Source organism: Falco peregrinus, chromosome 3 (assembly GCF_023634155.1).
Source record: "Falco peregrinus isolate bFalPer1 chromosome 3, bFalPer1.pri, whole genome shotgun sequence".
Classification (NCBI taxonomy): Eukaryota; Metazoa; Chordata; class Aves; order Falconiformes; family Falconidae; genus Falco; species Falco peregrinus.
The window spans coordinates 60612333-60627556 of NC_073723.1; the positions used below are offsets into that span (position 1 = coordinate 60612333).

Below are 15224 nucleotides of genomic sequence, written 5' to 3' on the forward strand. Positions count from 1 at the left end.
CTGCAGTGGATTCATTAAGGTTCAGTACACTGATAGAGAAGCAATAATAGTATAATCAAAGAGATGTGCAGAACAAACTGAAAGCTGTTTTATTTTTTAAAACAAAACCTCCTTAAACCTTACAATAGCATACCCATAGTAAAGGCAAAGTAATTGAATATTCCCCTCATAGTTTAACGAGGTCCATAGTACAGCCGATTCACTGCTGTTGTCTTTAAGGGGGGGAGCAGAGATTTAAAACCAAACATATTGTTTGTCTTAAGGTATTCTGGATGTATTGCAGCTTCTTGCAAAGAGTAACATATGGACATGGCAGAGTATAGATGGCAAATTTATTGATAGGCTCAACACTCTTGCTAAAAAAATTCTGATATTTGGTGTTAAATGGGGGGACCCCACATCAATCTCTACAATAAACTCAGAAATTAACATCTTGTCCTAAAAAGAATGGCACCACCATCCCCTCACTTGCCTTCTCACCAAAATATCTCTGTGATTGCTTTCTGACATACTGCATTTCATTATTTTTATAAGAAACAAAAAGAAATAGTAAATAAATGTTTGCCTTGCTGTTCTGACAAACTCACAAATGCAATAAGAAACTTGACACTAAAACCATAAAATGTACCAACAGCCCTGCCAGTATGATTTTAGCATCAGTCAGTGCTCTTGGGCTTTAGTGTGACCCTGGAACAACCATGTACTTTGACGGTAAATTTTAGGTTCTATCTCAAAGAACTTCCCTGCTAAAAGTGAAAGTGAACCCAGTTACGTCTGGGATGATGGAACTCACAGATGCTGCCTGCTTGCGGGCCTGACTGATGAGTTCTTTAATTTCAGACAGGTTTCTGTTCAGGTTCTCCTCCAGCATTTTCAAAGGTTTCAGCCTATCCAATAAAAGACTTGCTTGTGCTTCAACTTCTTTAACTTGTTTTTCAGCTGTGATTGCTGCCAAAATGTAAACAAAATGTTGAGGCAGGTTGAAAGAGAAATTCACCTTTTGTTGCTAAAATACTTAGCCAAGGTGGCCTGTTTCTGATCACTTTGTGATCAACTTTAAACATCAGTAAGGGATATGCATACTTAAGGGTATCCCATGTGACTTCTCTAGTTACTTCTCTAGTCTTTTTAAAAGTTAGCACATTTTTATTATATTAGGAAGAAAATTCCAGTCCATCAGACTCATATTTAATCCTATTAAAATTGAATATTAGTACTGCTTCTGTAAGCAGTGACATTTCTAAAGAGTAACGAAGCAGCAAACTTACCAGCTTTTGATGAATCAGTTATAAGTTCACTAGTTTTTCTCAATGTGTCATTAACATGAGACAATGTAGAAGAAGTATTCAGCAGCTTTTGACTAAAATCCCCGAAGTGACTTAAACCCACCAGAGCACTGGTGTTTGCAGACACAGCCAGCTCTTCCACTTCAAGCATGTACTTCCTTGTATCTGAAACACAGTACCCAAGTTAAAAAAGTTCACAGCTTTCATACATACTTGTGAGTAATAAATGCCTGGCTTCATAACAATGCAGTTACAAACACAGTCAAAGCTCTAAAAGTGCTGTCAGTTCCATTTCTTTCATAGTAAGGGTTATAGTTTTGTTTGTATTCTTCAGGCTGAGGGGAACTCCAAACCAAGACCTACTGTGATCTAACTTTGCTTTAACTGTCGAATATGCCTAGCTTACAGAGTGCAAAGTTTGCCTTCTGTGAAATGGAGAATGCCATGAGGCTGATACAACTCCTCTTGCCCAGTTATTAAGTTGGAAAATGGCCACGGCTATGGTCCTGAGCAAAAAACATGCTAAATGTTCCCAAGCTGGTGATACAAATATGGGTATAACCACAGATGTACTTACATTTGTTGATAAGCACGCACACAGAGGTATATAACAATAAAATATATTACACACATATAATTAGATTTGCAGTAATTTTAACTTGAAACTAAGCTTGTCAGTTTAGATTTTCAAGTCTTTTGATCAAAAGACTTGATTAAGCCAAGTTCTGAATTCTAGGACAAATTACATACTTTTCATGGCCAGCTCTGAATACAATACAGATACAGAATGCAGTGATGAGGAACTTGATTCTGCCTATCCCAAATGGAAGATTTTATATGAATAAATCAGGCTCATAGTGTTTAAGCTCCAGGCATGAGTGTTGGTACCCAGAGTCACTAGTCTGAGACTTTTGAATGATACAGAAAGCTAGTGAGGCAGGCCTATTACACCCTTTGCTTTGGGCTGCAATCACTTAGTGTCAGCCTGTCCCTTACACCCCCTCTGTGCCCAGAATAGTGGGAAGATGCTGCAGCTGGCACAAAAGGCCTGATTTAGACCTGAAGGGATCCTTCTTCACCAGCAGTACTGTATAGAGAGGGCAATGCCACCACAAGTCTCTGCCCAGGGGGAGGGGGAAAAAAAAAAAAAAAAAAAAAAAAAAAAAAAGAGAAAACTCCAAGAATGTAACAGCAAAACTGAAATAAAACAATGACAAGCTGTGAGTTAAGGATAACAGTCCTATGGTTTTGTTAATGCCTTAATTTTCAATATGTAGCTTTACGTTAGATAGCATCCTGCAACTAATATGAAGCATAACTTTATCACTAATACCACCCTTCAGTGTGAGTTAAGAGCCAGAGCTGTAAGACAGGTATTTTAAAGCTTTGGACTTAGTATTCCAATCTGGACACACAGTACAACCTAACAACCCTGACAGGAGGTCTTTATGAGTGTTCTTCTACCTTAAAAAAGAACATTATTAAGGTTTGCAAAGTATTTCAGACCCTCTTATCCACAACTCCAAAGACATTTTCTCTAGCAGTTTCCATGAAATGTAGGTCTTGCCTTTATCCAAACTAGTGACTTTTTCTTTAAAGGGAATTCTTTTATTTTGAAAAAGCACAGAAGAATGCTTTAATTGGTTAAATGAAATCAGCATTTACAAGAAGAAAACATTTAGATGCACATGATAAGATTCACAGCGCAGCATAAACAAATTTGAAACAAGCTATCAAAAGCAAGCAGATCCTCACAGTTCCATATATAAGTTTCTGTCCACATGGAATTAAATATATTAGGACTTCACACTCTCCTCATGAGTTGTAGTTATATTGCTTTCAGAGCAACTCCTGATTTATTTACGCAGTGTGAAATAGAGATCAGACTACAAACCTTATGTGATAACCCAGTTATGTTTTCATCTGCTTAATAAAAAATATTGGAAAATATTCCTTGTAAGGGAAGAGGCTAAATGAGTCTCCAGTATAGTTTATTACCAGGTCTCTGCAGTCAGACAATGAACAGGATTGTATTATGATTGCACTTGACGCTTCTGTAATAAGGAGAATGCCAATATAAATTTCACTTACCATTAGGCAATGCTCTTAGTTTCAGCAGGGAATCATTAAGCTGGTTGACAATTTTATGAGTACTTTCCTGAATCTTTTCTACCTTTTTGTTCAACCCATTCAATCCAAATAAAAGGCCTGTTGGAAGAAATAACTGTGATTTTTCTATGCATAAACAAATGCTATACAACCCACACAAATTCTCTGTATAGGCCTAGCAAGCATTCACTTATTTAATCAATGGAAATTTTTTTGCTTTTTTCAACAGAAGGAGCATTTTACAAATAGGAATGCAAAATGAATGCACAGATAAGCTCCTGTGGGCACTGTTCCATTCAAAATTATCCTTTCTGGCCAATTCCATCAAGCAGAATTGGTAGAAGCATAGTTGAGAAAAGGCTTTAAATTAAAACGATTCCACGATTGTGAATCTGAGAACTCTTAAAATTTTTATGTTTTTCACTTTTTGTGATATCTGACAAGAGCAAAAAAAGTACTTTATATATTTGTGACCTGTTTGCAGAATCCTCTCACTAGAAATAAAAATACGTAGAACAGAAGGAACAAAAAAAGGATGCATTCTGTCCATTTGAATTACATAAAAAGTATACATATTTGTAAAGCCATTGATATTAAAAGCAAAGACTATTTTAGAGTTACAGTTTATCTCTGTGAAACATTCACTTTCTGTCCAATTTTGTCCAATGTTTCCCTTAGGGCCAGCCTCTGCTCCTACACAAAGTCTGCATTCCAAATGCTTTTGAATTTCCATGGCACAGACTTCAGTGCCTTGCTGGTATCTTTGGAGTAAATGAAAAACAAAAGGACTTTGGAATTTGTAGAGGGACTGTGAGCCAAAAGACAATTTATACAGACAAAAAAAGCTCAGCTTGTCACTGTATTTCAGCTGTGTAGGAAGAGCAAGTAAAAATTATTATAGTTTAAATATGTCATCCTACATATTTGTGCAATCCATGATTTATTAGATAAAATTCAATGAATGGATTTCTTCAAGAATTATGTTTTTCCTTTTTCTACTGCACAATCTCTAATGGTTTAATTCATAAAATTTGGAAAAATAGCCATTTAAAAAAAGCCTTGCTTGGAGGTAAGTGAGGTATTACAGGGAAGACCGGTTTTTTACATGTTTACAGAGAAAAACTGTATTCTTACCCAAAAAAGTAAAATACTACATGACTCCATAACACATTAATTTTAACTGTATGAAAATATGTATAAGAATCATATATAGTAATATGAGATATTTTACCTTAGCCTACGCTCATTTAAAAAAACCATGAACCCCCCCCCACATTGGGGAAAAAAAACCCACTCACAGAACAGGATATAGAAAAAGAAACAGAAGCAGAAATGTGAACTCTAAAGAACTGACCATCACTTTTCTTCTTCAGATTTTTAGCTTCATTCTGAAATTTAGAGCTAAGCAGTAGAGTTTCTTTTCCAAGAAGACTGAGAGAATCCTCTGGCTGAAAAACAGGTTATCAGTTGCCACTTATGAAAAACAGAAATTCAATTAAAAGCATTTAAGTGTCTGTGGATGTCTATTTCCAGTTACTGAACATTCTTGGTTATTTATGAGAAATTCTACTTATTACTTTATTAAGCATCAATTAAAAAAATATACAAGCTGCCATCACTTGTCCAAGAATGTGACATTGAATCTCTTTGTGAATTAGTGAAAAAAGGTGACTGCGATTCAAAACCTAACAAATTCTAGTTTAAACACTGTTACTGATTCAACGTTGCCTTTTGAAACATCAGTAATTCTAGTTCCAGGCTTAAGACAAAAATCCCAGCAGTGAGCACTTTAAAATGAGGTATCACAAGCTCCCAGTCTTGAAGTGTTCCTTTGATCCATTTCTCTAACTGGAAAATCCAGAAAAGTACCTTGAAGGATTCATGCTGTACAAAGCTTTAATAAGACACAGACAGCGCTATAAAATAACATACAAGCTGACAAAACAATGCCAATTATTTTGATTGCTGTCATGTAAATATATTGTCACATATTTGTTTCTCCAGGCATAACGTGTGTGACACTTGTAAAACATAGCCTATTCCTCCCTACAATCAGGAAAAGCAGAAAAAAATAAAAGGGGGGGAAATAAAATAATATGATAGTAGTAAGGTCAGCCTGGTAATTCATACGGTCTTTTTAATCTACTGTTTCAATAACAACCCAATAATCTTGCAAGGCAGATGTATGGCAGATGAGACATAAACACACATTTGGTTATGAAATGTCCTTGACTAAGCAAAATAGTTGTATTTGGGAACAACTAGATTGAAATGGAAGATGGATAGGTCAAATGAGATACCTGAATAATTCCAAAGGTGGAAGGGAGTGCCAGAGGTTTGGGAACTTAAGTTCTACATGAATGCATGTCAGATGACCGATACAGAATCAAGTTCAGTCCAGCTAACCATGTATTGGACATTAAAAAAAAAAAAAATTAAAAAAAATAGCTAAATGGCACTGTGGCAGAGTGAAAAGCAAGGTAAACAGAACATGAAATCTGGTACCATTAGTACCTTGGAGTACAGATTCAGGATACTGTATATACTAGTTGGTAGGACAGGCTGCCATACATGCGTCCATCAAGAAGACTCACATTTCAGCAAGTGTAAAAATAATTAGAACAAAGTTTCCAAAATGAGAAAGAGAAAGACATTAAATAAAATACTAATATTGATACTTACTAAATCCAAGGGGCCATTCATAAGTCTAGATGCATCATCTGCCAAACTCTCTGTTCTTTCAATCACACTTCTAACACTGGAGTGGGTGTAGACAGCAGCGGTTGTGTTCAGAGTCACATTTCTTACTTTAGAGAGGCCACTAAATAGAGAATTAAAAAGTAATTCTGTTTTCATGAGAATATCTTAATCAAGCACTAAGTTCCATATCTTCAGTTACAACATGCACATCTTTCTAGAATACTTGATGCACTCTGAAAAAATGAGCACACCTCGTCGTATATTGCGTAAGGGGCTTTAAGTTCATTGTTGTGAACTAAAAAAAATCTGTTCAAAGATGGTTTAAACCTATTTTATTCTACTTTGTACTTTGTTCCTTGTTATTCTCGTTTGCTCCTTTTCATCTATTTTTTTTTCTATTTTGTTCCTTTTTGTTTATGGTCAATTTTTCAATTTAGTTGCTCAGTGTTATTCAGAGCAAAATTTCCTGTTCTGAAACTTAAATATGTAAGTTTTCCAGTCTGATTTGATCTAACTTTTAACACATATCTACTGACTTTAAAAGACAAAACAGCAAGAATCCTAGAAGGATTCCTGGGACAGAAGATTAATTTCCATTGAATTAACAGGAACGACTTCCCAACTTTCAAATTCTAGGAGTGCATTTGAGATGGCAACCCACTTGTTTCTGCAAGATGTTTTGAAAGCAACAATAATGGAGGCATAGTAGGAATAGCTTCTTGATGAGATTCAGAGATATATTGTCAAGAAGTACTCATAAACAGACAAGAAGCTTTTCAAACCATACCGTGATATACTCGCTGGACATTTAATAATTCCTTAGTTACTGTGTAAATCAGCCATATGAAATGTGAGACTAGTCAACCCCCTCCATATCATTTAATAAAGGAACACTGCACTAAAAGTAAAGAGCACTTGAAATGGGGAATAAAAATTGATCATAGACTTATAGAATAGTTTGGGTTGGAAGGGACCTTTAAAGATCATCTAATCCAACAGCACTGCCATGGGCACAGAATTCCTTTAGAGGATTAAGCTACTACCTATTTAAATTAATTCTGAAACTACCGTAGATCTTTCCCAATTTTGTATTTCTTGAGTTTATCACCTCTCTAGTGCATCTGCAAGTCTTTGGAACTGAGTGGCGTGGTCCTCGGCTCTGTATACCAGGTCAAGCACTCCTCTCACAGACATCTGCATCACCAGCTCATCCACGTGGTGTCGCAATTTGGTGCTCCATAGGACTAACCCATCCTGGTGGACTTCCAGGTTCTGCACAACGAAATGTTTTCCTCTTTTTTTTTTTTTCAATACCAAAACATACCTGTTAGTATCAAAGAGGATGTTCAAACTTAAGAACTTACAGATGTAGAGTTCTTTACATCTTGGGCAAGAGCAGCAGCAGCATTCACTAGGACCTTCCCTTCTTTAATGAGCATGGCTGAGACTTCTTCAGCTTCCTTTATATGTAGCTTTTTGTCCTATAGCATAAATCATGTGTTTTACAGTAGTCTGTAAAGTCAGCTAGTGCAGATGAGTTCACATAACACACAATCATTTTTTGATTTTCAAGCAGTGGTCTGGTTTCCTTTGAGTTTCTAAGGTATCATATATATTAACATGTTTAAACATGTACAATTTTATTAAAGTCTAAAAAGCAGCTTTCAAGCACAATTTCATATTCGATATTTCTTATGCAACAGCACTGATTGTCCAGTCTTACATTTAACTCTGCCAGGTTGCTAGAGATAAGAGGAAACAAGCGATTGGTCTCATTGATGTTAGCGAGCGCCTCATTCACCAGGTCCTGGGCATCCTGCAGTCTGCTGTTGTGCTTTGATAAGAGCTGGTTTGCATCATTTTTTAGTTCAGCAAGCTCCTGCTGGGGTTTAAGATACACTTTCTGAACCTGGATCAACACATTTTCTGCAGCTCTGACAAAGAGAGGAACCATAAAATAAACAAACAGTGAAGGATAAACTTAGGCATAGATTTCTTGAGGAGAAAATGGGGTCATGTGAAATTAATTAAAATGCACCTTCTTACAAAAGTCTACAATTTTTTCTACAATAGCACAGATACACATGGTAACTTAGTTACTCAACTAACAAAAAGATGACTGCTTGGGGGAGAGGGCAAAAATACAGCTCATAAACTCTGTAGGTGGTGACTAGAGGGGAAAGATGTTAGTATAAATCACATTTGCTTAGACTTAATTTGGGACATCCCCCACATCAAAATCTCTGTGAAACATTCCTCTGGGACTGCTCTAAATCTTAATTGTAGTGATTCATATTTTGAATGTAGGATCAAAACATCAGTTATGAGGACTGACACAAGTAACCAGAACTGAAAGACATATACCCAAGAGCCCTGAAAAGTTTCGATATCAAATGAAAATAAATAGCCTCATAAAAATGAACACTGAAATGAGCAATCTCTTATCTTTTTTTAATCAGTAACAGGCATTATCTGGGAAATATCAAATACTCCCAATTCTGTCAGCTGTTAATAGCTTCAGCTGTTCTATTTGGGAGTATTTGCATCCTCATTTGAACACTTTCCAATACAGAGGGAATTAAAATGAAAATGATCCTGAAAGTCTGTTTCCTTTTTTCTCTTCATTTCAGTACATACACTGCACACTGCAGCTCCTGTAATGATACTCGCACATAAATGTTTGTCCCTTTTAATCTGATTTCAAATCATATAGATCTTTAGCCAAAGCAAAAAAACCCATAGTTTATTTCACAATTATACATAGCAAAACACATTCCATCTTTCTTTTTGAATAGCAGATGTGCATTTGCATGTACTTTCTAAATCTACTAACTCAGAGTTCTTATACCCAGAAGCCACAGCCTTAAAGAAGTTAAAAGAACGAAAGTATTTCACAAGACAGTAATGGCTTCCATTTTAGTGTAAAGTAAAAAAGTTATATTCCAAATTGTTCTGGAATTTTGCTTTACATGGCAAATGTGTGGAGACCTAAAGTTATGAATGTTGCTCACAATGTCCACTGTGAACCCTGTGGTAACTTCTGCTCTCTGAAAAATGGACTGGCAAGCCGTGTATTTAAATCACGTATGAATTTACAGCTGCATTGCATGTTAAATTCTGCAGACAAAACAATCTTATAAATCTTACTAACTCTCTTCTTCAATCTGTCAAAGGACATTTATCAGAGAACTTTCAGAAATTTCAACAGAGCCTATAATTGAAAAAGTTAATTTACAAATATAACCTTATATAACAGTGAAAAGGCTGATGTTGAAAGTCAGAACATTCTGCTGCTATGCAACAGGACATTTTAAGACATTTTTGTAAGTGCAAAAAAAGCTACTTGAAGTTCTTCATAAATATAGAATAAAAGGTGCATTTCTAGTCCATTTTCATGTCCATTTAGCTTCAATACAATTTAATATTCACCACAAGGACAAGCACAGGAGACTGTTGAACAAAATCAGACATGCTACAACACAAATATCCTATTGTGCCTAATCCAAAACACTTAATAAAGAAATTGAAATTCTCAGAAATATTCCACTCTGGCCTAAAACTTTGTTGCCTTAAAGCCAATGTTAACATCCTTACAGCTTTTGGTGGGCTAGAGCAATACTTAGTATTTCTGAAGCTGGAACAAATATTTTGCTGACTGTTGGAACAGTCAATGTTTCTTATTGCAAAGTCTTGCAATAAGCACTACTAATGAATATAAAAGCCATTTTAAAGTAGCCTTTGACTGGGAACAAATCAAGACAACAAAATACAATCCTAAACAGTGGCTCAGAATGCTGGAACAAATGCCTTGGTTTCATTTGCAAATCTATGTGATACATAGTTCAGTTACAGTAAACTGTCATGTCCTTCAGCAGACCTAACACATCCTGGTCTTGCAATTGACTGAGACAGTTCTATGACATTTCCTAGCCAAAAACAACAAGAAGATGTGTATTAGGGCCAGATCTGAAACAAACTGAAATCAGTGTGTCTTTTCACTTATTGCAAGGGAATTTTGTATCACATCCAAATGAACAGGCTTTGGCTGTATTAGTATCACATGGAATGCCCAAGTATCTTCAAATCACATAACTCCAAATTCAGAGTTCATATAGCTCTACTTGGGCTAGTTATCCATCACACTGCCTCTTATTAAGGCACAATTTTCTCCAGATATGTCTCCAAAAAGCAGTATTGCTAATGAAGTTTTCAGTAGAACAGGCTTACTTTAGGACTTGGGTAGCATCATCGTGGTGTTGAACAAAACCTCTCTTGCGCAATGCATCCAAAAGGGCAGAAATATCATCCTGCAGGCTCTGAGATGTAGCATTTGACAGCGGGAGATCCAGCCCCAGCGTTTCATTTAGTGACATAGCAACTTCAGCAAGCACTAAGTAGGAGAGTAAAAAATTCAGTCATATCACTAAAAAAAAAGAATATACATGAACCCCCTCTGCAGCACTTTCCACGTAAATATTTCTTTAAGAGTTGTGAAGTAAATACCCTCTAAATTCTGTAAAGAAGTGGAAATATCTTAAAAGCAGGATACCTTTGATAGTTGTATGTACTGTGTCAATAAATCCAGTCAGTTCTTGACTTTTATTCCTGGTTTCCTGAGTCATTCTGTTAAGCTGCCGAGCTTTTTTCAAAAATCTAGATGACTAGAATAAAATCAGAGAAAATCTTTGACTTCTCCTAAACCACTGATTAATTCATTACACATTTATCTATGCTTTTTACACTTTTTCCCAATATTGTGAATACTTTGTGAGAGGAAACAGTAGGTTTTGATAAGGTAGACCTAGCTGATTCATAAATCTCTGATGCTTCCATGCTTCCAGATGCCTTAATTACGTTGCAAGTTCCAGCCCCTGATGTCAGTGAAGTATTGTGTTGTGTCATCAATTATTTTCATAATCAAGAAGATCATAATTACCAATGCAAACGTTACCTTTTTTTAATTTTCTTTTTTTTTTTTCCTTAGCTACAACTAATGTATCTTAAGAAAATCACTCTTCTGGATACATCACTATTAGCAATAACACCACTGTTAGCACAAGCACCTACTTAATTACATATACATGGTCAGAAAATTATAGGTCAGCAAATGAGGTCTAATGGGTGAAGTACTATCGCCAATTTTCTACCTACAGATTTTCTTGTGTAAAATTTAATAAAGAATACCGTCTACTTTTCATGTGGATTTTCAACAGATTTATTTATGCTGACATCTTTTTAAACACAATACTATAGATATCAAAGACTTCTTGGTGAATATTCAGCTATGACATAATTTTGATTAAGCTCCACATGTTAAAACATGCCAGAAGAATCTCCCTTTCTGCAGTTTTAGCACCTTAAATGATCACAGTATAAAAAGCTTCTGAACTTTAACAGAAACCATGTAAATCTCCTGCACAATACCATAAACCACTGTAGTTTGCAGAAGAATTCCACAGACCAATTAATCCCCCTCCTCAGAAAGACTACAGAATGGACTGAATTCTTTTATTGAATTCTATAGATTTAAAATAATTTCTAAACAGCTCTGTGGCATTTATGTACCATGCTATGAAATCTCAAAGGATTTCTCCAGAAGGGCTAAGAATAAAGAAGCCGACACCTACTTCTTCATGCAGCTGATCAATTCCTCCTGATAAACTCAGGAGACTTTCTTTTGCTGTAGCCAGTGAGTAAGCTGGGTCTTCTCTAGGAACTATAGACCCCTATAAGAAATAAGAAGAAACAGCACACTGGAATTTAAAGGCTTCATTGTGTGTCCAGAAAAATTCTGGGAAGAAAAGAATTATGCACACTATTTAAATTATTTATGTTTTAAATTACTGATTTGCAAAGCACATAAAATGACATAAAGTAATGACATACATACAGTTCACACAACCAAGTGTGTCATTTCTTTAAATAAGGAAACAAGGATCCAGCTATGTCATACTTTTAATCAAGTAATAAGAAAGCATAATTTCTACTTTCCTGATTCTCAGTTTTGCTACAGTCTGAGCTGCCCAAATAAGCTACTTTGAGAAGTTCCAAGGTCCACCAAATTAAATGCTTCCACCCAGTCCCAGCTGGTACTTTTTCAGCAGCTGGTCCTGTCAAAACAGCTGCATCTAGGGTATGTATGTGAGGATGACCCTGGAGAGCTCTGTGCTTCCATGTCAAAACCCAGTGCACAGCACTCAGGAGTTCAGGATTTTGGCCCTACAGACACAACAAGGTAACACAAGCAGCCCTGTGGATCCTCTCACCAGTATGAGAGACTAATACGCTGCATTTGGCTTCAAGGTCACCTCAGAACCCCTCTGTATGGCAATAAATAGGCCATTGTACCCAAGTGTATCATATCTGATACAATCAAGGCCTGCCACAGAATACCACTTTCCTAAAGATGCAAAAAAATTTAAGGCATCTCTTACAAAGAGACCAAGCTTGGAAAAGGTTATTTTTAGATTTCAGATGTTTCAGAGCCAACCATTGTAAATATTGTAAGTACCATTTTGCCCAACTTTTTAAACAAGTGATACACAGGATTATCCAACTGCCTTATGTCAAATGGAAATTTCCAAGTCTTTTCCTCAGCAAAAGGAAGAAATAAGTAAAAGACAAACAGAAGCTGAAGCTCTTGAGCCTTCTGAGATAAAGCACAGCATGGTTTCTTTAAAAGCCCAGTTCAAAAGCCCAGAATGGGAGAGCAAGTATGTCTAGGTATGTCAGGAGGAGTAAAACAGGAGGCTTTAACTAGAAAAACAGAACTCCTGAAGTCCTCAGATGGACTGAAGATGCAGAAGCAATGAGAAGCAGTTGATCTGATTTGGTAACTTTCCCATTATTGAAAGACCTGCACCTAATACACAGAAAAGAGGAAATACTTGATTTCCTGAGTCACCAAAATGAGGCAAAGACAGACAGTGTAGGGGGACAGCCCTTCAGGGAAGGTCTGTAATACGCATAAATAAAGTTAGGGATTTTCTGGCTTCCAGCTACAGTTACTTTGGTAGAAGGCAAAAGGCAAAGTAATCTTTGATTAGCCAGAAAGAGGGTAATGCTTGCAGAGAAAAATTACAAGACTACCAACTTACACTCAAGATTAAGTTGTTAAAGAATATTGTGGCCTTACATAAACAGAAATGACATCATAGTCACCAGAGGATTTATATCAGTTTTTGCATCCTACTTCCAAGAGAGTGACAGCTGACATCGATTTGATTTTAATATAAAAAAATGTATGTACTAAAGAGGAAACTTAAACTGTTTATTTTTACATAAGATTTGACTTTGTTTTATAATAAAGTGGTAAATAAAACCTACATATTGAATAATGTTTATAGTCCCAGAAGATGACACTCCTATACAAACACAAAACAATTGCAGAAAGCAAGTCCGTTCTATCCTTAAATTACGACAATAATTCAGTACGTTTATGCCTTATGACATAAAAGAGAAGCATAACTGAAGCTTTATAACTAAAAGGTTAGCAACTAAAACTAAAGGATAATAGTATCTCTGCTGAAGCATAAACATGTAATTTAATCAAGTTTGCCTCTAGATACTGTAATTATTAACATTTTGAGGTAGATTGATTGGAATTCAGTCTGCCTTGCATCCTAAATAGAAGACATTTTAATTCAAATTCTTAATTTGCTGAATTCAGCAGCACAAGAAGGGTCATGTTATTTTGGTTTTGTGATATGGTGGAATACAAAGAAGATTGCTTCGTTTCTTAGAGCTTGCCTTGCTTGACTTATTGCTCAGCAGACTCTTTATCAATAAATGTTCTTATTTTAGTGGTCACGAAGTAGGGAGGATTCTGTTTATCTCTGGCCTTGTGCAGAGACCACATGAACTTAATCCTCAGCAAAATTAATGGCATTCTAGAACCACAAAACATGGTATTTTGTGCTTTGTTTAAGGGGGAGAGGAGCTGGAAGGAAGGTTTGCCACAAGGAGCCCGAAGGTGTCCAACACTGAAACATTCTACCTGGCTTTTGCATCCTGAGGTGGAGGACAGAGTAAGGTACTTGGACTGCCACACAACCAAAAGGAGAGCAAACTGCTGCATCTCAGACACCCTGGCTAATGGAGAAGCAACCTACTACTCTAGGGGAGTACTCTAGGGCAACAGCCTCCAGATCTATGCCTTGGCAGCTCTTTAGCAAAGGGGCCAAAAGGGAAAAGACCTGGCTTGTTGTTTCTATTTCACTACTGAAAATTATTTCCCTTGCTTTCAGTAGGTCTGGGCCAGTCTTAGGGATGCACGTAATACAGGTGAAGCACATTCCATAATCATAATGCTGGCTGAAAATTATATTCATCCATTTATTTAAATGCCAGTACAGCAAATGAAAAGAAAGAAATACAGACAGCTAAATAAGTTAAGGTATATTTTTCTCTATCAAACATAATGGTCTTAGTCTGGTGTCATTTACCCATAAACATATTACTCAAGTCATGAATTTCAGGAGCGCTTCTGTTAAATTACTGGCACACATGAGTGACTGCAAGTTTTGCTTTAAAGATGTGAGTAAGTATTTCTACTCTTTGTGCATTTATTTTACCTTCAGATGTTTTGTTGCATTCTCCAACTCTGACAATATTCCATAGGGCACACGGGCAACACCGGTGAGATTAATTGAAAGTATGGCCTTGTTGAGATTATCCAAATTGTTTAACAAAACTCCTGTGCAGTTGTCATCACAAGCTAAACAAATAATTTTAAGAGAAGGAAGCAAAATTAGTATTAAAAAGAAACCACCAAATACTAAAATTTATTTTGTTTTACAAAGTATGTGTCTTCACCTTTTGAGTTAAGAGTGATTAAGTATAATAATCTTGAGTATACAGATTCATAGTATTGCCCTCCCCTTCCTGCCCCAAGAGTGGATCTATTCCAAATATACTTCCCTTAGGTTAGCACACACTCAAGCCTTATTGATTCTGCTGGCTATTGAGCTGCTTGCTGTATTATAAGCTTATTGAGCCTATTTAGCTATATTGCTATAAATCCAGGGTGATACCACTGACACTCACTCAAACAGGTTAGGAAGACAGGAAATTCAAGCCTACAGTGGTGTAATTCCATTTATTCCTTGGGGTTGTTGGATTTTTTTACTT

General features: G+C 36.2%; 1 protein-coding gene across 1 annotated transcript in view; it reads right to left on the bottom strand.

The window, feature by feature from the left end:
- The window catches only part of LAMA1 (laminin subunit alpha 1), a 111612-nt gene that overhangs the window by 24962 nt on the left and 71426 nt on the right, over positions 1 to 15224 (bottom strand). The window contains exons 33-44 of the mRNA XM_055799488.1: positions 14669 to 14811; positions 11723 to 11821; positions 10645 to 10756; positions 10323 to 10485; positions 7819 to 8029; positions 7460 to 7576; positions 7204 to 7367; positions 6078 to 6216; positions 4750 to 4843; positions 3378 to 3494; positions 1269 to 1451; positions 794 to 948 (exon numbers count right to left, since the gene is read on the bottom strand). Coding sequence (XP_055655463.1) covers positions 794 to 948; positions 1269 to 1451; positions 3378 to 3494; positions 4750 to 4843; positions 6078 to 6216; positions 7204 to 7367; positions 7460 to 7576; positions 7819 to 8029; positions 10323 to 10485; positions 10645 to 10756; positions 11723 to 11821; positions 14669 to 14811 — 1697 coding nt within the window. The remainder of the gene's footprint in view (positions 1 to 793; positions 949 to 1268; positions 1452 to 3377; positions 3495 to 4749; positions 4844 to 6077; positions 6217 to 7203; positions 7368 to 7459; positions 7577 to 7818; positions 8030 to 10322; positions 10486 to 10644; positions 10757 to 11722; positions 11822 to 14668; positions 14812 to 15224) is intronic.